Below are 24,489 nucleotides of genomic sequence, written 5' to 3' on the forward strand. Positions count from 1 at the left end.
TATATATATATATATAAAAGATTTGTTTAAACATGGATACCAGAATTTTAAAACTTATTTCTGGAGAGAAAATTTCTTAAGCCAAGTAGAGAAAGTAGTGGCATTTGGTGTCCTTTTTCCTTTTGTTTTTGTTTATGTATATATATATATGTGTGTGTGTGTGTGTGTAATTGTGTTTATATATTATGTGTGTATACATATACACATATATATTGCTATTGTTGTTGTTAGAATAATCTTTTTGAAAATAGAGGAATGGCAGGAAGACAAAGACTTCTTTGTGGAAAGGCGCTGATAATATAACAGGGATGTTAACCTGGCTTCCTGTCCCCAACAATGACCTCATGTTGAAGCAGGGGCAAGGGAAAGAGGTGGAAAGGATCTCTTGGGGCCTCAGGACCTTGCCCAGCTCAGCTGTCCTTGTTGCCTGGACTCACTCTTCCTGTACAACATTCTTTTGGAAGGTACAGTTCATTTTCATGAAACCTGTCGGGTTCTTCCACAGCCAAACATCATCCTTTCCTACTTGAATCTTCTTGGCACTTTGTCCTCAATTGTACTTGTGTTCTACTTTGAGATATTTATGGATTTTTTTTTTTCCCCACCCTTTTAAAAACAAGAGCGCCAGACTTACCTATAGTCACCTGTAGGAGGCATCCTCTAAACACTTGTTAAATTAGTTCAATTCCAGACTTAGGAGCCCTGTTAATACCAAGCTCCTACCCTTTTTTCCTTGCTTCCTTTTTTCCTTGTTTGAATGCAATGAAAAATTAAGACAATGCTCTTCTATGTTTCACATGTGATATGAGAAGGCCTGATGAGCATTGCATGACATGATCAACTGATATGTCTGATTAGTTACAATATTTGTGAATAGGAAGAAATGATTTATTGCATTGTTAAGCTTCATTGGGTTTCTAAATTTAGAGTAAAAATAAGCACTTGCTTATCAACTTACTAGCACAGCACCTATCTTAGTATATCTAATTTTTCCATGTAGATTTTCTCTAAGAATATTTGTATTATCTTTTCTTCCAGTTCTAAGTGTGAAATGGAATTTAAGTGTTCATCGTATACTGCTATATTTAGGGTGGGGGTGGACCTATAGTGCTAAGGTGAGGGCAGGATCTTTGTTTACAATTTATCCATCCTCTTACCTGTGTTTTGAGCTCTTGTTTTGCCTCTTGCTTTGGTGTAAATGAACAATATCATATTTCCTTTGTGTTCATAGACAGCAGCAAGATATCCCACTTGCAATGGGAAGCTTGCTAACATCCCACAGTTTGCACTAGCCAAACAGTTGCAATCATTCTTCTACATAGGTAATTTAATAAACAAATCTATTTTTTGACAGAAGAATTCATATATTGAATTTTGGCTCTCAAAGAATAAAAATGTCTGATATTAAGTAGAAAAAGTTTACCTTGCAAAGAGGCCCCTGAAAGGGTCTGAGGAATGCAAGGCACAGGCTGTGAGCTGAAGTGAAAGCTCAGGATTTGCACATGTGCGACTTATTTGTAGCAATTTTTCATGCTATGGTCATGATTACTGTGGTTCCTTTTCTTTCTTCAACCATTTTGTTCTTTAAGAGACTTTTCCCCAAACAGACTCTACTTTCTCAGATAAATAGTGAAGGGTGAGCCATCTGGGAAAAGCAGTAAGGCGAATCTTTCGGCATCATTGTGGGTTGACTTTCTTCCCCCACCACGTGGTTAAGAGCTTTTACCCACGAGTAATCAGTAAAAGGAATGCCAAGACATATTTTTGTAAAACTTTTCATTTTTGTTAAATTAACTGTGCCAAAATATATCATTTTCACTCATAATCACAAAAAGAAACATAATAAACATACACATTGGAAGCACAAGTCATCAAGCCAGCCAGCAGTGGAGAGGCCCTGAGATTTCATGTAAATGAAGATTTCTTTTTGGAGTTTTAAAAAGTATTGTGTCTACTTAATCAATAATATTAAGATTAATCAGGTGAAATACTTCAGACAGAAATAACAGTATAGCAATATTGTGGAGACCACCATGAGCTCAAACTTCAGTGTTCTTAACTGATTAATTTACATATATAGAATATTAAATATGTAACTAATTTTTCTATGCCTTTTCTCTTCCTCAAGTTGATTTTAGATGAAAGAAGATGAAGAGATCACAGATGGACTAACTGAAAATGTTTTTCCTGATAATAAGAAGGGTAAAACTAGAAAGTCAGGATTAGGTGGTAGAAAGAGGTACTCAGCTTATAGAATTATAGATTTGGGTTCATGACTGCCTTCATCCCTGCTCCTAGGAGGTAACTTCTTAGAACTTTTTAAAGACTAACTTAAGTCCTGAATGGCTCTTGTCAGGAAGTAGGACATAGAATGGGGTTATCATCTAGCCTTACAGAGGGTACAAGGCAGACTGATTTTTTTTTTTTTCTTCGTTACTAAGGATTCTCATGTCAGGGTGTTTCTCTAATGTATTTTATTTTACTAAGAATTTTTCAGTTGCAAAATTATTTTGTATAGGATATGGTCATCAGTTTGAAACCTGTGCTATTTCCTTATAAAACTAGGAAATGCATCCAAGTAAACCAAAAGAAGCATGGAAATTTGGTCAGCTGAGGAATGCAGAATTAGGTATTATAAAAAGTCACCCATTTAGAAAGCAAGAACTTAACTAATTTACACTAGATGTAGATTAATCAGATTCATCCTTTCTGTGGTTGTGATAATAGTCAACAACCATTGGAAAGCTTTGCCAGTTTAGTCCTCTGGGAGGTACACCCTAAGATGCAGTTAGAGCTGAAGGAGACTTATATGGGACAATACCCATGAGAGATAAAAGGTAGAGAGAGCTGGAAGAGCCTTTAGACTGCAATGCAGATCTGACACCTGTGAATGAAAGGGAGGAAGATTGCATAGGAAGGGCCTCAGACTCTAGTGAAGTTCTAAGAACATCTTGGTCAAGGCTGATGGGCCCAGAGCCTGTTAGAGGGAACATGCTGGGTAGAAATAGCTCTTCACTGCTTGCTTCTTGGCTGGGAGCAGTCTGAGGAGACCACAAGCATGGCTTGGATATTACAGGGGATCCTGGATGGGAAAGCATCAGTTTTAAAACATGTATTCTTTAGAAAAAGTTAGTTTAAGTGGCAAGTCATTGTAGCTGCCACAAAGGCTGTGTGCAAATCAATTTAATTTGATAAACACTTATTGGTTTCCAGTTTTGTACAAGAATTTTGCTAGGCACTACAGGGGATTTTGAGAGTTCATTCATTTATTTGCTCTCTCAAACATACATTCAGCAGATATTTATTGAGGGATTACCTTGTCCAAAGCACTATTCTACATGGTATAGAATGCACATCTGAATTCTAGTTAGGGACCACTGTTGAAATATTTGTCTCATTTTTTTTTCTGTTCCGAGATTAAGGCATTTTCTGGTTGTTCATTAGAATATTATAAAACTAAGATTAGAATGCCATACAGTCTCCCACCTGCTTTCCTTTCTTGTGTTCTTGGAAACAAAATTATTTGCCTTTTCACATTTTCCTTAATAGGTATAAAATGTAAAGATCCTGGGTTACAGGAATTAAGTACTGAAAAGAATCCTCACCAGGTGAAAATGAAAATAGTTAATCTTATTCAACATCATGTTGTGGTAAATCCACACTTGCATAATTTAGCTTTCTGCCAAGGATGCAGTTGCCTTAAATAGTTTGCAAGGAATGTATATGAAGTATGAAAATACTGCAGTGTTGGTGGGCTGTGAAGAATGCCACATTTGCTGAAAAGCTTATTCTCTGTTGTGATATCTAGGCATAAAGTAAGATTAGAGGATGAAGAGAAATCAGTAGTGAGGTGAAGGTTGCATTTTATTTGCATTTATTTTAGGTTTCTTGGAAATCTTTATTTATTGACTACTACTTCTCTAAATAGCAATTTATTTTTCGTATCTACCCTTGTTGCTTCTGCTTTCATTTTGGTTATGGTTTTCCCATCTCTCTTTCACATGGGCTGACATAGATGCTGCTCAAAAGTGTTGGTTTTTGCATCAGCAAAGATGCCTCTACCCTATAGCCACAGCTGCTGCACGCATCATTAGTACAGCATGTAGTGATTTTAATGTTATTTCTAAACTGCCTTCACCTTGTGCCATTATTTTAATTTAGGACCAACTGTTCAGCCATATGGAGCGGTTTGTCATTCAACATCTGAATGTTCTTACAAAATATGAATTTGTCAGTGTGCTTTATGCTTTCAAATGTGCTATATCTCATATGGAAAAGACAAATCTTTTTACTTTATTAATGTTGTCATTGACTAACTCTCCCATTTATTTTTCCCATGGAGAACTTAATGTTGGACTGGGATGCTTTTAAATGTCATAATGTAAGGAAATGGATACCCACATTCTGCAAGTTAGCCTCACTTGAACCCATAGATAAAAACAAGGGCACCTTGCTGACCATTTTTGTGTTTCACGGATTATTTATCTTCATCCAATTGCATCTAACCTTAAAATACCAGGAATAAAAAAATATCACAACTAAAACTGGCACTAATTTACATTATGTCAGTCTGATTTCTGGCCTGCCTGATCTCTGCATTCTTGAAATTATTCGATGATTGTTTTGCTAAGGTACAGTCATTGTTTCCCATGTATATATATAACCTTTTGCAAGCTCATCATACTCCATTGTTATGAAGGAGAGGGGTGCTTATGCACCTCCCCTGCTCTATTAGTACCCAGTGGCCCTCTCCCTTTCCCAAATACACTTGCCTAGAGGTACAAGTGAGTCTAAGAAGAGACAGTTGGTTTATCCACTCAGCTTTTGCTATTGGCATCTGGGAAGACCGCATGGTGAGGCAGTGTTGGGAGATAGCTAAGAGCACAGGTCTGGATACACACTGGTCCACTTAGCAACTGTGTACTCTTCATGTTACTTATCTGTTCTGTGCCTGAGATTTCTCATCCATAATATGAGATCCAAAATATTTTCACAACCAAAAACTTTTCATAACCCTTAAGGCAGCAACAACTCACCCCCCCTTAACTCATTTGCTCATGATCCTCAGACAGGAAGTAATGTGTTGTTTTTGTCTGTTCCTGAGATTGAATATTCACATCTTTTTTCTGCAGAAATATTAATGTATATAATTGTGGAATTTATCCTCAAGATTTTCAGAATGGCCCCGTGGACCAATAATATCTGTCTCATGTTTTTGTTTTGAGATTAAATGAGTTAATATGTATAAAATTGCCTGGAATAGTAATTAACATATTGTAAGTCCTTGATAAATGTTGGCTCTGATTTTTACCTTGTCTGCAAAGGTTTCACTTTCTTGCAAGGAATAATTCACTAAGGTAAGCAACGACTAAGTGGTAGCCTTTATCTTAAGCCTTGGAGACAGGTAACTATATTACCAACATGGCCACAATTCCTCCCTTTACATAAATAGTAGTCTTTATTAAATGGGAAATTAAAGTGAGATGATTAATAATGGAAGAGGAACCAGGCACTGAAAAATAATATAAGTTTGGTAGGTAAGGTCTCCTTAAGAAATGATGTTTAAGACAGAGTGTACCAGGTGAACAGATAGAAGACCGTTATAGTCCAAAAAGAGCTATATGAAAGAGATATGAAGCACTTGGATTCTTGTTCCCTTTGTTTGTGTCTCCTCCTCTTCTCCAAGTCATGGGAGCGGGTATTTCTAACTACCCCTCTTCCTAGGACCCAAGCTTGCCTTCTTGGGGAGGGTGTTTGGAAACTGAAGGCAAAAGGAGCAAGGGGGGATGTACATTCTCAATGTGTTACCCTGGAAAGGAAGGAGTGCTTGGGTCGCTCAGACCATGCCAATATCACCAATCTGGGAAATTGTTCCTAAGCAGGTGTAACATGCCTGGAGATTGTTCCGTATCCGTGTTGCAGGACCCATTCAGAGTGGAGCAGAAGCATCCCCCATCCATTCTGAAGCTGCTGCTTTGGGCATGTGTGGCCTAGGATATTGGACCATCAGGCTTTTCAAATTCCTTAGAATGAAGAGTAGTGTAGAATGGTGACCAAGAAAGACTACTTGAAGGCAGTGTACCTTACACAATACGTGGCATAGAGTAGGAAGCTCTGTGAGTTGCCCTTGTGTTTGGTTCTTGTGTAGCATATATTCATTTTACCATAAGATTATTTAAAGAGGATGAATATTCCATAATTTCAACTGCTTTATCAATTAAAAGATGAACAATCTCTTTTATAACATAAGGCGAAAACATTGATTCAGGGCAATCTTACAATTCCCAGTGTTGATAACATTTTCAATTTCAATTATTTTATATAACTCATAATTTTTTTACATTAATTTATGTTAACCTATAACTTGCTAGTTTTCCATTATCTCCTTTCTGAATTGACTTTCAGCCTGTTATTCCTCACTGACAGAAAGTAGAAAATTGAGAAATTATTTAAATTTATCTTTTTATAATTCGTGTTGATTCTTCTGTCACATTAGTTGTAAGTACTGTTGTCTACATTGAAAAAGAGTTAAAACTAATAGCGTCAATGAAAGTTGTAAAAAACAAAAGGCATAAATTAATGCCTAATATGCATATGATATCAGCATTATTGTGAATAATTCATATTAAACTTTAAAAAATTCTTTTTAATTAAGCATTCACTATTTGTGTTAAGGAGCTTTTCCAAGACAGTGTTTTTCACGAGCTTCTTTATTGTAGATTGCATTATCTGTCCTTTCCCTCCCCTTGCTGACAGACCCTGGTCCAGTCTAGGGTTTGCATTTCTGCTTCCACTTCACAGTGAGGGCAGCTGGCACAGGCAGGGAAGCAGTGATGCTGCTCAGAGTTCATTGTGAGAAACTGTAGCTGGTATTCCAAACTTACCATTATCAGGGAGAAATAACATCACTTCCTTAATGTTCCTGTCTTAAAAAGAAGGAAACTTTCTTTTATATGTTTCCAGTTTTTCAAATGTTTGTTCTTGTTGAAATTATGTCTCTGCTCAGCCTTTATATTTGACAGTCATTTTTTTTTCTGTTTTCGTCTTTCACTCTCATTTTTATAGCATTTGCCATAATTAGATAAAACAAAGTGAAAAATCTACTTTGGTGAGCTGAAATTAAAGTGGCTGTATGTATTGGCATTAACTTTTTTATGAAAGAGTTTTATTGGAAATCCCTGCATTTCGTAAAAATCAAATACTCATGCATTAGGCAAAGCAGCTTTCCCCAGAATGTTTTCTAGGACCACTTGGATTTCAGATATCCAGATTAACTGTAGTCCTTGTTCCCTGATCATGTCTCCTCATTATTCTGGATATGGCCTACTTTTATTTATTGTTTTTAATATTATACCACCTGTGAAACCAACACCTAAACAATGGCTAATCTGTTGATAATAATCAAATGGATCTCTTTTATCCCTCTGTGTCCCTTGTCTCAGGGAACTGTTTTCTTGAATTCAGCATTCACCAGTTCCTCACTTTCTTTCTTTATATTTTAATATCATAATAATGTATTTTTCCAAAAAATATTTTAAAAATTTCTTGTTTTTAATTCTCTTAAGACTGTCATACTATATATAATTTCTGACATATATTTTTGTACATGACAGTAGAATGTACTTTGACATCTTACATATATGGAGTATAATTTCTCATTCTTCTGATGGTACATGATGTAGGATCACATCAGTTATGTAGTCATATATGTACATAGGGTAATAATGTCAGATTCACTCTACTATCCTTCCTAGCCCCAGATCCCTCCCCTCCCTACTCTCCTCTAATCCAAAGTAACTCTGTCGTCCCCTCCATCCTGTTACCTTATTGTGAATTAGCATCCACTTCTCAGAGAAAACATTCGACCTGAATTTTTTTGGAATTAGCTCATTTTGCTTAGCATGATATTCTCCAGCTCCATCCATTTATTGGCAAATGCCATAACTTCTTCCTTCTTTAAGGCTGAGTAACATTCCACTGTGTGTATATACCACATTTCTCTTTATGCATTCATCTGTTGAAGTACACCTAGGTTGGTTGCATAGTTTAACTATTGTAACTTGAGCTGCAATAAACTGACATGTAGTTTTAAACCCATCACTCATTATACTACCACATTATTCTGTGTTATGTGTCATATTTTATTCATTTTTGAACTACTGTATAATAATCTGGGGGGATGAACCCATTTCTCCACTATCACTATTCGTTTATCCATTCTCCCACTGTTGGAGAGTTAGGTCGTTTCCAGGTGTTTATAACTGTGTGGCTGTTTGAAAAATCTTATGCATGCCTCCTATTTTTACCTCTGATAGATTCTCTTAGGAATAAAATTGCTGAGACAAACAGTGCATGAATTTTCAAGCTGTTTTCCAGAGTGATTGCACTAGTGTGTACTCATACCAATAGGTCTGAGAGACATGGTAGATTGCCATCCACTTGGTCTCATTAGACTTTTTTTTTTTTTCATTTAAATGGGTATGAAATGATATCTTACTACATAGACTTAATTTTTATTCTTCATATTTATTTCTTCTTTTGTAAGATGCCTGTTCATAAATTTTTGTCTAAGATATTTATAAGTTGTTAGAAATCTTTGTATATTCCTGATACTAGTCTTTTGTTGGAAGGAAGTATGTGTTTTTGAATATGTGTTCCAAATTTGTAATTTGGTCTTTTATTTTCTTTAGTGACCAGTAGTTATTCATTTTAATATGATCAAAATCTGTTAATCTTTTGTGGTCTTATTCCTTTTTGTGACTTTAGAAAAGCCTCTTTCTAAAAGGATTTGAAAAATATTTACCCCTAATTTCCACTAAGATATTTGATGGTTTACTAGAATTGATTTTTGTTAGCTGAGAGAAGTAAGGATCAACCTCATCTATTCTTTTTCATAAAGATTATTACTTTAAAATCTCCATTTATTGAACACTCACTTCTTACTCCAGTGGTATCACTTGTTGTCTCTGTTATATACCAAAGTTTCATAAGTGTATGGATCTACTTTGGACTTTTTAATTCTGTGCTGTTGTTCAGTTTTTGTGTGTGTGCCCATCTTTGAACATACCTAGATTTTTAAGTGCTTTGGTTTTTCCATTAGGTGTTGGACATAGTAAAAACAAGCATTCGTACAGTTCTTCCACGCATCTGGAAGGTAGCTGATGTTGAGGAAGTAAATTTATATCGGATTTTCAACCGGGTTTTTAATCGCTTACTCTGGAGTCATGGCCAAGGACTCTGGAATTGTTTCTGTGATTCAGGGTAAGTTGTAAGTCATCTCTTATTGTGTAATTTTTAAATATTTTACCATTTAGTTATAGAGGTAGTCCAAAAAAGTGGTTAAATTTCTTTGATAATCTGTAAAAATGGATTATTTTTACTGCATGTAATGTGGTAGTATTCACCTGTAATTTATATTAATTAACCTGATTTATATAAGATGATTAATATGAACATAACATCATGTAACTAATTTGAATTCAGTGGAGAGAAAGTAGTCTTAATTAATGAAAAAATTTAAATTACAAACCAATATCCTTAAATCTTTATGAAGGAGACTTCTAAAATTATGGCGATACCCTTCCTCCCCTCCAGAATTCCTGTGCTGCCCAAGTTGCTGTGACTCACTGTCATTTGGTCTTCAAGATATCTGAAACCGAAACACTCCATACTATTTCATTCAGAAATGTCTTCCCTTCCTGACTTCCCATAATCCTGATGTTATTCTCCTAATCATACAGGTGTGATGTTTCTGAGGTGTCTGCATCTTCCTTCTCAATGCTGTCTTTTTTTTAATATTTATTTTTTAGTTCTAATTGGACACCAAGGTATTGTACCTTTATTTTTTAATTTATTTTTATGTGATGCTGAGGTTCCTCAAACCCAGGGCCTTACACGGCTAGGCAAGCACTCCACCGCCGGGCCACAACACCAGCCCCTCAACGCTGTCTTTATTCACTCATTGGTGAAATCCTACCTGTTTTTCTGTCACATTATTTCGACTGTGGCTATTATAAATTGTTTATCATTATTCTTTCTACAGTCATCAACATTTAACTGTTGGGTAGATACTTTTGGAGATATAAAAGTGAATTTGATATAGCTGCTCCTCTCAAGAAAGTGATAAAAATAGTTAACAATGCTACTTATTGTAGGCCAGGCTCTGTTTAATCACTTTACATGTGTTTAAGTGGTTCATTCCTCATAGCATCACTTTGAATAAGGCTCTGTATTGTCTCTGTGTTACAGGTAAGGAATCTGAGATGCACCCAGGGATAAGGACCCAGAGTAACTGGGATTTGAACTCCATTAGCCTTGACCCCAAAGTTCATGCTCTTAACCAATAAGCACCTCTGCCTTTTGTAGACAAAATACGATGTACACAAAAGTAAACAATATAAAAGAGGCACAGAGAAAGTATGACAGGATTTCAGACAAAGGGTATCTTTTGATGGAAGGGCTAAGTGACATTAAAAGATTTCTAGGCATTTTTGTCTATAAAGTTTTGTTTTCCTTACTGTCTTACTGTCAGGGTCATTTCCCAAAATCTAGTGATTTCTCTCATTTATCTTCAAAGTCTAAATTTCTTATATATAAGCCTAATATGCTGATTATTTTTTATTTTTTTTCAATCTTCTCTCTTATTACTCTCCTACTTGAACTCTGCTCTAGAAAAACAAACTCACTGGTTTTCCAATATTCTAAAAAATCTGTACCTTCTGCATTTTTCAAATCTTATATAAAGACTGAGACTAGACCCATCTCTTTTTAAAAGAATCTTGAAGTGCCCATTTCCATATTCTAATCATCTGATGCTGAGTCATTCATATCATTTGCAGACTCCTGACCATCATCTTTTTCCTCAGCTGCCATTCATTCACTAACAGGAAGAATCCATAAGGCACTCTGGGGTGTGATAAAATGTGAGCACAATCCTGGGAATAAGTGATTTCTACAGAGTGAAATATTTGAACCATATTTCACAGCCCCTTAATGAATTGTTTTCTGTAAAAGATCTCTCAATCTGAATTCAAAATTGAATATTTTCTTTTTCTATTTGTTGATCCCTTGGTTTGATGCTGTGTGTGGATCTCAGCTACTTTCCACTATGGATGGCAATGAGACAGTCTGATGCTAAGATTGGTGCTGGTGGCTTTGAGTTCCTAGGCAACCTCTAGTATCAGGCCATAGAGATACTTGAGGAGTATACTTCCTTGCCTCCAGGGCTCAGCTTTCCTGAGCTAATTTGCTAGCATACTCTAACTCTTTTGAGAATCTTTCTCCTGTCCTTGGCACATCCCTCCAAATTTCACTGTTGGGTAGATACTTTTGGAGATACAAAAGTGAATTTGATACAGGTGTCTTTCACTACTATTAATGATTGTGATGGGCTCACAATTGAAGACCTACTGATACTGTTTTAGATGTTAAATACCTATAAAATCCCCACAAAAATATTTTTGAGTAAACTACTATTATTATCCACACTTGACAGATGAGGAAATTAAAACAGAATATGTAGGTTGCTCACGTTCCCAGAGTAATTGGGTGATCCTACGTTTAAACCTGCGTTATCTGAGTCAAGAGCCTAGCCCTTAAAACTGTTCATTGACTTTCTTTGAAGTGGAGTTACCAGTGCCTGACAAGCTTGTTTTACTGCAACTCCAAATTCCTTGCCCATTTGTGCCTGGGCTGGTGGAGGAGAAATAGTTTTGACTTAGAAATACTCTACTCTCCATCCAGCTCTTTCAATTTTGTGGTTTGTAGAGGTAAATTTAACATCAGGTTTTATTTTGCAGCTTTACAAATGGGTTTCTTAGGCTTCCTTGATTTAATGAAGTCACTTAATACCATTTTTGATTCTCAGCTTGGATCCAGCATAGTTAACACTTTGTCCTTTGAATCATGTCTAATCACCATACACTCCTTTAACATTTGGTCTAACATCCTGTCAGTCAGAGTGAAACCCTATTTTTTTCCAGATCTGAAGGAATTGTTTTAATATAAGGCACAGCTCTTTCCCAGTTAGGTGTAAAATCTTGTGAAAATATGACCTAATAACTGGACCATCTTGATTTCTGCCTCTGTCAACACACCCAAGAATAAAACAAATTAAGCCATTCCCTGTTCACTTCCACAAACATCAAAGAGTAATGTAGTTCTTTTTGACACATTTCTTTAGAATTGGCTCATGAGTTTTATTGATGCCAAACAAAAAATACTCAAGGCTGAGCCGATAGCCAGGAGCCCTTCTATTACATGCAGCCCCCACTGAGAGTGTCATAACGCCCCACATTCCAAATATGATCTCTTCAGGGAAATAGCTCTTGGAATTTTTGTGAATAAAATTATCCACCAAGTTGTATTGGAAGAAAGTAAGTCTAGGATTCTGTGGAACTCAAATGTAGACCTGACAGCTCAGGAAAAGTGGCTGTGGCTACTAGCATTTCAGCCGAGACCCACAAGAGGAATAGGAGTCAGCCACTTTAATGCAGAAGGAGAGGCAGTGGAACAGAGGAGAAGGAATTAACAGTTTGCAAACGCTAACTGTACTCAATCCCCAAGGTGAAACACCCAGGTCCTTTGGACCCTTTAGTCAAAAGTATTTTCTTGTGGGAGTCTGCCATGTAAAATCTTTCCTTTCAGAATTTTAGTGTACAAATACACTTTAAGGAGCATTCTAAGATAACTGTTGTTTTTAGGCTGCCTTATGCCGACTTGAATATACATGCATAAAATATGGACTACCTAAAATAATGTGAACCTCTCTGTTCTCGTATCACTTTCAACTGGGGATGTTCTTGTTGGTATTTTTCAGCTTTCTGTTGGTGATCATTCATTCGGTTGATATATTGATTTAAAAAAACAAAACAAAACTTTCTTCTTTCTGGCCAATCAGTTTAGTACTTACTTTTACAGAGGAGAAAAGAATGAACCAGTTTCACTCTTCAGATAACTGCCTTATTAAATGTTTTGATGAGAAAGGGGGTGAAAATTATTGGATCACTGAACAATATGAGAATTTTTAAGTCTTTGGATTTTCATTACTTTTCCCCTTTGTTGTCAGACGTATTCCGTATTGTATATCTTATCATTATCTTACTAAAAAAGTCATTTAAAGTCATTCATTCACTGTCTTCTCTGAAGATTAAGGAACTCCCCAAAGAACTTATTAATCATTTTAATTTTTCTTTTTGAATTCATAGGTTTGGGTACTCCATTTCTTTGGAATTTAGATTAGAAAGCAGGCAGATGAGACCCTGGTTGCTCTGATAAAAGCACTGGTATTTTTAACTATTTCTGCTTTCTCTCACCTTTTAGCACTGGCGATTAAGAGGTGCTAAGGTGGTGTTTTGCAGGACACAGCCATGCAGGGTGGTAGGAGTGGGGCCTAGTGTGAGGTGCTGTTAGAGGCACAGGTTTCCTCTGTGCAGAGGGGTGCCATTAGCTTGGAGCTGGAACATGCTGGTCTTTCTCATTGTCTTTATTCTTACTGAAGGGTTTTGGTTTGCTGACACTTGAACATGAATTAATCCAGAATAGAATAGAGTCTGTGGCTGGTAACGATGACTGTACACATAAGAAATAAACATATAGAGGACTTTGATTCATATATTAATTTTAAATATTTTAAAAAGAATAAGAAAATGAGAAGCCAAACCCGGTTAGATTATAACTCATATATTACTCAGAAAATTACATCAAACTAGGGTGTTAAAGTAGCCCTTTTGTTGTTCTCCCACTTTGTTTATTCTTTTTTCTAACTCTAAACCCCAAGTTAAGAAAAGGAAAAATTACCTTAATGTGAGTGACCTGATAGTAGCTCTAATCAAATGGCTCCAAAGTATAAAAATAATACATCCCTGTTGAGAGTTGATGGTGGTAATGGAGGTAGACTTTTATAGACATACTCAGAATTCTGTCAGCAAAGTGCTAGGCAGGTAGTCAAAACAGGATGTTTTCTCTGTGTATTTACATTTATATAATTTTTTTTTATATCTGAATCCAGAGATTTAAGACCTGGAAGGTTATGGAATATTGATTATAAATACAAATTTTCCCTATTTTTTTTTCAAATTAGGTAAGTTTATTTTCTAGTTACCTATCTTTATCTTGATGAACATATGGTTTTTCTTATATTTAGTAATATTTTAAATTATTTGAGTTAATTTAATTAGCATATTATTGTTTATTGAGTGACAATGACTGTTACTCCTCTGTTAAGGAACAAAACACTTAATATATATATATATATATATATATATATATATATATATATATATATATACTCTCTTTTTGGGACCAGGTTTATCCTGAAAAGGAGAAGAAACCATTTGCCTTTCTAATAAAAATACCTTTCTGAGTATCTAAGGCACTTGGTAAAATTCTAAATATCTCAAATAGCCACAGAAGTTTGAAAACAGAGTTTTTGAATTTTCCATTGGGAAGTACATTTTATCAGGAAAATATTTTTCTTAATATTTTTTTCTAACAATCTACTGTTTTCTCTCTAAGGACTACATGAATTGGTTTATGTAAAATGAGACTTGAACCATTATCAAGTCTCAAATCACTTTCTCCTCAAGGCTGAAGAGTTTCATTTACATTAGAGAATAAGTTTCTCTCTTTTCTTGGGTGGCTGGGTGGGCAGTGAGGTCTTTCCTGATTGTTAATACACACACACACACACACACACGTACTTGAGGTTACCAAGGAAGTGTGCACTAGCTCTTGCTTTGGATTGAGCCAAGCATACTGAAAGAGGAAGGACACTGACTTTAGGATTGCTATGCCTCCACCTGCACTGCTGAGCCCCTAGAAACAGGCTAGGGGGTGATAGGAGATTAAGAAAAAACACTCAAACATTAAGAGAGAAAGCTGGGATCAGGTGGGATACTGATCTCTGGTTGAGAATAGTGATCCAGAGCTGGCTCAGCATGTTTATTATATAGGTTTTATCATTCAAAGGTTATTTGTGGGAAAGTTTCAGCAAAGCAGCGAGGCTTAAAGGTCACAGCACTGAAGAAACATTATGGTTTTCTTGCTATGCTCAGAATCCCCTATCCCTGGGAGCTAGTATCTGAGTTTCAAGGTCAAGACTGATAACTCTGAACCTGTGCAGTTTCCTCAGGCAGGGTATCACCATAGCAACTGGGCAGTCTTAACCTGTACATTTTTTGGTGGGGGTTACTGGGGATTGAACTCAGGGGCTCTCAACCACTGAGCCACATCCCAAGCACTATTTTATATTTTATTTAGAGCAGGGTCTAACTGAGTTGCTTAACACCTTGCTTTTCCAAGGCTGGCTTTGATCATCCTGCCTCGGCCTTCTGAACTGTTGGGATTAACCTGTACTTTTGCTAAGGGGGTTCCCAGTACAAGTGCACCACAACCACGAGGCAACCAAACACCTTGATCCAAATCACTGCTCCCCACCTTGCAGTGTGTTAGTACTTATGGAGATAATGCTACTTCTAGAGCACAGGACCTGTGCTCTGGGAATATCATGGATGTAGTCTTAAAAAGGGTTTAACCTAATTGTCCTAGTGCTATGGTTCACAGATTAAATTGCATCAACTTTTTAACCCCTTTGTAGGATCATTATTAGTGTTAAGGTAAATACAAATTCTTAGAAAACCTAAATTCCTAGAATACTTAATTTTTGAGAAATCAGTTCAGTATTTTACAAAACTATAATATGGAGTAACTCCATTTTTTTTAAGGAGATGTTGGGAAGTCATCCTTTTAGCTACCAATGATTGGAACCACCAAAGTCTTTAAAGACTAATAGTACATGAATTTGATGTTGGTTCTTTTATTATATAAAGATTAATTTCCTAATTAATTTGTATTTCTTATATACTTTTCAATCATCTGTATGTATTATAGATGTGTGAGAGTATTTCTAGCTTTCTTTATTGGTTTGTTGCTAGGTAAATGATATAGCTGGTTGCCATTTTTAAACGTGAACACGAAGTCATGTCTGTTTCCATGCCAACAGATCCTCCTGGGAGAGTATATTCAGTAGAAGCCCAGAGATGGTAACTCCTTTGCAGCTCCAGTGTTGCCAGCGCCTGGTGGAGCTTTGTAAACAGTGCTTGCTAGTGGTTTACAAATATGCAACCGACACAAGAGGATCACTCTCAGGCATTGGTCCTGACTGGGGTAATTCCAGGTACTGTTTACATTCTCTATTCCCTGAGATCTTGATATAAAATAATGTCACAGTACAGTTGGAAATTGAGCATTTCTTTTTGCTTGGATAGGTAGGGATAAAAGTCTAAAGGCCAAAAATTACACATGCAATAATCGACAAAATATTTTTAAATGGCACATCTTTTCCTTTAAGGGACTAAACAAGGACAGCAATCACAAACCTGGACATGAGGGAAACAGCATACATGGAAATAAACTTATTTGGTTTGCATACTTATTTAAATACTTATATAAACTTATTTGGTTTACAAAATGCAGTAAGAGCATCCAAATATGTGGTAATAAATTCAACTTTTGTTTCCCAGTAGGGATATTTGAACATTTGTCCTGGAGCTTTCTTTATGGGGAAGATGCCTGTGGTTTCATCTTATTGTTCAGAAAGCCTTCACTACTCCCTTCAACACCAAAAAAAAAAAAAAAAAAAAAAAAATCTGTTGGAGTTAAAATTGTGTCAAGTTTCACTTCAAATTTGAGTTTTATGACAGTTGTTAAATTGAAATAGATAGCTTTCCAAAGCTCCAAAAAAAAAAAACCACCCAATATTGTTTTTAAGTTGCAAAAATACAGAGTGAATTAAATAAGAAGCACATTTTTAGTATTTCTCAAAACAATTGTAGCTCCTACTAGAAATAAAATGAATATATTAGCTTTATTATGTGTACACATTTAGTACTACTCAATGTAGAAGGAAATAATCCACAATAGTCAAAAAATTCAACTAATATTTGAGTAAACAGTGAGGAAAATGGAACCACAATAGTTTGGATTTTTTGACACAGCTGAAAATTGATCTGTTTATTAAACAAAAAGATCTCAGGGAGAATAGTAAAACCAACTTTCTACAAAGTGACTGCAACAAGCAGGGTCCTTAGAATATTATGCACAAAATCTTTTACAAAGATATTTTAAATCTTTGTTTTGGATTCTGTCATTGTACTCTTGTAGTACCTTTAACCTATATTAATTCTTCTGAAAATAATAACTGATTGATCACAACCACGACAGAAGTAAAATTAACCATTTTGAAAATATGTAAATATCAAACTTATATTCTATAGTTTTTATGGTTTGATTGAAGCAAATTATTGAAATAAAATTAATTAATTATTTTCATGAATAGTCTCATGATGTAAAAGAATGAAATCCATTTTTTAGACATTATAGTATATAAGTAAAGAGCCTTCGCATTAAGTGGTTATATTTTCGGAGCATGATCAGGAAAACTTTAAATTCCATTCTAGAAAGGAATTCATCCAGACTATGATGTGATTTCTGCAGTTCCAGATGTCATGACCCTGTTTCTGTGATGAATCATGTAGTTTTGTGGGTAGGCAAATAGGACAAAGTCTTTCTCCTTGCACCAGAAGAAGAAGTTATGCCTTACTGTTGCTTCAGGCCTTTTGATTTTCTTCTCCTTGTTGTGGTCAGAAGAGATATTCCTGACCCTGTAATGTTGTTCTTGGACTTCTGATGAGTTCTGTAATGAGATCTGGACTTCTGACGAGTGCTCAGGGTGACCCCATTATTGTGAGTATAAGCATTTTGGAGTGTTAGTAAATACATTTTTATTCTGCCCACATTCAGAACCTTTTGAGAAAGAGATGTGGGAATCAGACACAGTCATGAATGTAGCTGTATTACTTACAGAAGTTACACTGGGGACATGGTTTAGATGTGAGATTAGTGGGTTTTCCAATATTGAATTCCAGAACTAAACTTACCTATTCCAAGGCAGAGCTGGATCAACCCAGATTTTCCTCTACCCTTGCCTGATGAAGTCTAGTGGGAGGGCAAGTGTGAATATATTCTCTCTGCAGAATTGCTGAGCCAAGCATGCCCGTTTCTTTGAAATCCACAAATCAGATAACTCAATTGTAGAACCAACCCAGATGCCCTTCAATAGATGAATGGATAAAAAAAAATGTGGCATTTATATACCATGGAGTATTACCCAGCACTAAAAAATGACAAAATCATGGAATTTGCAGGGAAATGGATGGCACTAGAGCAGATTATACTAAGTGAAGCTAGCCAATCCCTAAAAACCAAATGCCAGATGTCTTCTTTGATATAATGAAAGCAACTAAGAACAGAGCAGGGAGGAAGAGCAGGAGGAAAAGATTAACATTAAACAGAGACATGAGGTGGGAGGGAAAGGGAGAGAAAAGGGAAATTGCATGGAAATGGAAGGAGACCCTCATTGTTATACAAAATTACTTATAAGAGGTTGTGAGGGGAATGGGAAAAAAATAAGGAGAGAAATGAATTACAGTAGATAGGGTAGAGTGAGAAGATGGGAGGGGAGGGGAGGGGATGGGGGATAGTAGAGGATAGGAAGGGCAGCAGAATACAACAGACACTAGTATGGCAGTATATAAAACAGTGGATGTGTAACCGATGTGATTCTGCAATCTGTATTTGGGGTAAAAATGGAAGTTCATAACCCACTTGAATCTAATGTATGAAATATGATATGTCAAGAGCTTTGTAATGTTTTGAACAATCAATAAAAAAAAAAAGAAGCCAGGAAGGTTATGCTATTGGAAGTTAAACATGGAAACATAAGGAGCAGAGGGAGATAAATATTTCTCCCTAATGTCTAGCCACTAAAACTTAAGTCAATGTTACGTTAATTTAAGAACATAAATTTTTCCTCTTAAGTAAGGGAACCTTTAGCGTTTTGCTTTATATGTAGAGGTAACAATATTTGTTAGTAGCTTTATTTCATTTGTGCAGTATACCTGATAAAATGTACATATGAATTTATATTTATACATTAATTTTAAATATTTAAATAAATATGTAAATATTTTTAATATGCTTAGGAGGAGGCACACCTAAACTACTTATTTATTTTACACAGATAGAGTATAACTTCTTATTTCTTTGGTTGTACATGATGTAGAGTTACACCATTCATGCATTCATACCCATATATTGGGGTAATAATGTCCATATCATTCTATCATCTCCCCCGCTTACTCCTCTCCTTCTCTGCTCAATCCAAAGTTTCTCCCTTCTTCCCTTGCCTCCTGTTCATTATGGATCAGTATCCACTTATCCGAGAATATATTTGTCCTTTGGTTTTGTGGGATTGGCTTACTTTGCTTAGCATGATATTCTCTAGTACCGTCCATTTACCCATAAATGCCATAATTTCATTCTTCTTTAAGACTGAGTACTATTCTATTGTGTATTTATATCACAGTTTCTTTATCCATTCGTCTATTGAAGGACACCTAGGTTGTTTCCACAGTTTAGCTATTGTGAATTTGAGCTGCTGTAAACATTGAAGTGGCTGCATCTCTGTAGCGTGCTAATTTTAAGTCCTTTGGAGATAGACGGAGGAGTTGGGATAGCTGGGTCAAATGGCATTCCATTCCAAGTTTGCTAAGGTTATCTCCATAATGCTTTCCAAAGTGGTTACACCATTTTGCAATCCCATCAGCAATGAATTACACCTTTTGTTCCACATCTTTGCCAGTAGTTATTGTTGCTTGATTTTTTGATAACTGCCATTCTGTTGAAGTGAGATGAAATCTTTGAATAGTTTTGATTTGCATTTCTCTAATTGCTAGAGATGTTGAACACTTTTTCATAAATTTGTTGATTGATTGTATGTCTTCTTCTGTGACGTATTTGCTCATTTCCTTATCCCATTTATTGATTGGGTTATTTGTTTTTTTGGTGTTAATTTTTTTGAGTTCTTTATTTAATTTTAATTATAAATAAATATATAAATATTTTAATATGCTTATAAGGAGATGCACCTAAATATAAGGTGAGACATTTTGGCTAATTTATCTATAAAATTAAAAAAGAAAAAAATTGAGTTAACATCAGTCAGGTTTATTGATAATGTTTATCTTGATTAAAGATCTGTGGGATATTTCCTAGGAGTTGATGACATTTATTACATGAAAGAGAGTGGCCTTCTCAGAAATGTAATCATAGGCATAAGTAGTAAAAAGCCTTTCTCAGGGCCCATAATATCTAAGCAAATAGAACTGATATATACATCTAGGTGGTCAATTAGAATTAATTAATCTATGTATGTATGTATGTATGTATGTATCTCCCTAACGGATACTAGCATTCTTGGAACCAGCTCAATATCTCACTGTAACTAGGTTTACTTGGGAAGCTTTAGGATCTCCAACCACTTTTTGGCCTCCTGGTTTACATGGCTTCACTAGTCAGTTCTATCAAACCCATTCAGAGAACAGGAAAAGAGAAAACTTTATTCCCTTGTTTTATGAGGCTGCCATACTTTTGATACCAAAATCCAACTGGAGAATTATTGCAAAAGAGAATGAATGTTCAGTCTTAACGCTAACCATAGATATAAAAATTCTAAACCAAATAGTAACAAACTGAACCCAGAGAGTTTAAATAGGATAATATATTATGATCAACTTCTGCTTAATCCATCAATTTAAGGATGCAGTAGCATTAAAAAGTGATCAGTATAATTTTCTTTATTAATAGAATAAAAGATCACTTTGAAAGACATAAATAAATCACTTGGTAGAATTCAGTGTACATTCTTGATTTAAAAACTCCTTAGTCGCCTAGGGAAAAAATTAATTCCACAGTCTAATAAAGGATAGCTATGAAAATATCACAACAAACAAACCTAAATGTTGAAGTGTTAAAGGCTTTCCTTTTCAAACAAAGGACAAAACAAGATTTCTCATTACCACTACTTCTATCCAGTATTGTGCTGGAAGTCCTAGATTATGTAATGAGGAAAACAAAATAAGTTAAAAAATTAGGTTTGAAATAAAGAACTAAAACTCATTACCAGTAGGTATGATTGTACTGATACACATACAAACAAATTTGTAGATTCATTTAAGTGAGTGCAACAATTTTGATGAAATCAAAGTCAATATAAGAAAATCAATTGCATTTTCTATATTAACAACAAATAGTTAGAATATGAAATTTTAAATACAATTTTAAATATCTTGAAATTATATGTAACCCTTAAGAATAAGTTTGTATGATATGTCAAGATCATTGTACTGTCATATGTAACTAATTAAAACAAATTAAAAAAAAGAATAAGTTTAACAAGAAAGGCAAGAAAGCTTAAAAACATGAAAAGATATACCTTATTCATCATTGAAATGATTGTTATTAATTTGTCAGTTCTTCGCAAATAGTTTTTGTACATATGTAGTTTTCAACTAATCTTATTTTTATTTACTTTTGGTAAGGAAAATATTAAACCAAAGCTTTTTTTTTAGCATTTATAATACAGAAAAGCAAAGGAATAATCTTGAAATAAACTATGAACTGGTAGAATTTGTTAAGTACTGTGTACAAAAACTTATAGTAAAGATAAATTAAGCCAAGATAATATGAAATTGGCAAAAGCATAAATAATTGAGCCATAAATAAACCCAGGCCTACATTTTGACTTGATTTATGACAAAAAAAGGGGAATGCTTTACTTATGAAGAGTGGGAAAAAGAAGTTTGTTTAAAGAAGTTGTGCTTGACAATTGGATTTCCAAATAATAATTTAAAAAAGGACTTGACTTTACCCATGCCATAAATAAAAACTATTTCCTGGTGAACTGAGTAAACCAGTAAAGCAAAACTAGTGCTTTCAGGCGATAATATGGGATATATTCATGAATTTGAGAAGTTTAATAGTTATAAAAAGAGGACTGAAAAGTGCTAATCATAAGGCAAAAGATGAATGTATGTGACTGTGTTAAATCAGGAACATTTGTTCATCCGAATACCCTATTCAGGTGCAAAAAGCAAGCTGCAGGATGGAGGAAGGTATTTGCAACCCATAAGATACATTAAAATGTTCTTGTACATATTATATAAGAATTCCTACAAATTTCTAGCAAGAAAAAGAGACCACTGAATAGGAAAATGGGGAAGAAATTTGAAAAAAAGACCAACAAACATTTGAAAAAGTATTTAAGGTAATTAATAATCAGGGAAATACAAAATCTAAAAAATAATGCATATCCAGCTCTGCATACCAAGAGATGACAGGAATGTAGAGAAATGGGAACTCTCTTACATTGCTGGTGACAGTAACAATTGACACCTTTTATGTACAGTTCAGTATCACATACTAAAGTCTACCTGTTTTGCAGCTATTCTACTCCCAGTATACTCTTGGTGGAAATGTGTGGGCATGGGCACCAAGACACTTAGTAGAATGAGCATTGCAGTATTTGCTCATAATATGTGAAAATTGGAAACAATTCAAATATCCATGGAAGAATGGATGCATTTTCTTGAATATTATCCATACAGTGGATATTAAACAAATTGCACATCCAGTATAACAACATGGATGAGTCTCAAACATAAAGTTGAGCTAAAGAAGTCAGATATAAAGGAATACATATTTTGTCCATTTATTTAAAATAAGAATATGCAAAACTAAATTATGTTTAAGGAATACATACTTAGGTGGCAAATAAGGAAATTACCATAATGGTTAGGATAGTGATTACTTTATGGGGAGGGAGTGCGTGGAGATGCTGTAATTCAGAGCTTGAAGGATGCTATGAATGTTCAGTTACCTATCCTGAGAGGTAGTTATGCAAATACTTATTTTATAATACTCATTAAATTGGATATTAATATTTTATGTAGTTTTCTGAATGTGTATTATACTTTACAATTAAGAAGTTTTAAAAACTGAGGAGTTAAATACATGGCGCCATTTACGGCCCTACATTATGATAAGTTTGACACATGTTCTTGCTAGTGAGGCTGATGCTCATAATACATAAATTATTAGAAGTATTTCATTTATGTACACTATCACATTGGCGCCATACTCTGCAGGCATGGCAGAAGCTACTGGACTTTTTTCACAACTGAGAAAACGAAAAAGTCTAAAGAAGTTAAGTGGTTTATCAAAATCCACATTGCTAACACGTGACAGAGGTGAAACTTGAAACCAGTGCTTATCCCTTAATCTCCCAAATCAAAGTTAAAAATCAGAACAATGTATATCTGCTATAATTGGTATTTTAAAAAGTGCAAAATAGTAAGTGCTGGAAAGGGTGTGAAGTTGGAACCTTCCTGCATTGCTGATGAGAATGTAAGACAGTGAAGCAGCAGTGGAAAATAGTTTGGCAGTATCTCAAAAAGTTAATAGATTTACTGTATGACCCAAGAAATACATTCCTAGGTATATACCCAAAGGAATCGAAAACAAAGACTCAAACAAAGAAATACTTGCACATCAGTGTTCACAGCAGCATTTTTTACAACAGCCAATAGGTGGAACCAATTCAATGGTTCATCAACAAATGGACGGATGAACAAATATGATGTACATATATAATGAAATATTATTCAGCCATAAAACAAAATGGAATCTGATATACAAAACAACATTGATGAACCTTGAAAGCATGCCGAGTTAAATAAACAGACACAAAAGGACAAATACTGTGATTTCCATTTACATGAGAATAGGGAAATTTGTAGAATAGGGAAATTTATAGATGTCACCAAGGGTAAGGAGGAGGGGAATGAGAAATTTTTGTGTTTGTGTGTGGTGTTGGGGATTGAACCCAGGGCCTCATGCATGCTAGGCAAGTGCTCTGCTACTGTACTATATTTCAGCCTAGAAGGATGGAAAATGGGAATTAGTATTTAATGAGTATAGAATTTATGTTTGGGATGATGAAACTATTCTGGAATCTGTGGTGATGGTAACATAATATTGTAAATGTACTTAATGCACTAACTGTATTCTTGATAATGGTAAAAAATTATAAATTTCATGTTATATCATTTTACTATAATAAAAAAGTTTTCAGAAAATACTGGAAATATATTCTGATGAACTTTGCCTACTCTCCATTCCCCAACCAGGCAGCTGAGTTTATTCTGGTTTGGGGTGTGGGGGGTCAGATGTCTTTGGTCCTATTCCAGGAAGATCCTAGAAAGTAGGTAGAGCATACATTTCCCATTTCCAAGGTTAATTTCCTACCAGTTTTGAAATGCTTCATGTTCTAGAGATCCTCCACAACTGACAAGAGGGAACATAAAAGACCAACCAATTCTACATCAATCAGGAATAAATGAGTGTGTGTACTATGTGTATAGGAAGAGGGTATGTGAAGATGCTCGTGCCTAGCCTTAGAGAAAAGGAGTGAGGCTATGTGGGTGAAGCAGATGGAAATAGGGTGATCTGAATTATTTCTCCTTGGCATGAGGCAGCTGAGGTAGCCTGTTTTGTATATAAAAAATAAACTAGCATAAAGATAAAGATGTAAAT

At 35.0% G+C, this 24,489-nt stretch overlaps 1 protein-coding gene across 11 annotated transcripts in view; it reads left to right on the plus strand.

Annotated features, from left to right (window-relative positions):
• Positions 1-24,489, plus strand: part of Ttll7 (tubulin tyrosine ligase like 7) — a 157,829-nt gene that overhangs the window by 125,758 nt on the left and 7,582 nt on the right. For 10 of the 11 annotated variants that reach the window (XR_007351934.1, XM_048815029.1, XM_048815025.1 and 7 more), the window contains 2 exons: positions 9,101-9,261; positions 16,001-16,174. Coding sequence is in view for 10 of the 11 variants with exons in the window: in XM_048815029.1 (XP_048670986.1) it covers positions 9,101-9,261; positions 16,001-16,174 (335 nt within the window). In the remaining variant the exon portion in view is untranslated. Of the gene's footprint in view, positions 1-9,100; positions 9,262-16,000; positions 16,175-24,489 lie in introns of those variants that run through there. The other variant, XM_048815031.1, reaches the window with a different exon arrangement.

The sequence above is a fragment of the Marmota marmota genome, unplaced genomic scaffold (genome assembly GCF_001458135.2).
Source record: "Marmota marmota marmota unplaced genomic scaffold, marMar, whole genome shotgun sequence".
Lineage (NCBI taxonomy): Eukaryota > Metazoa > Chordata > Mammalia > Rodentia > Sciuridae > Marmota > Marmota marmota.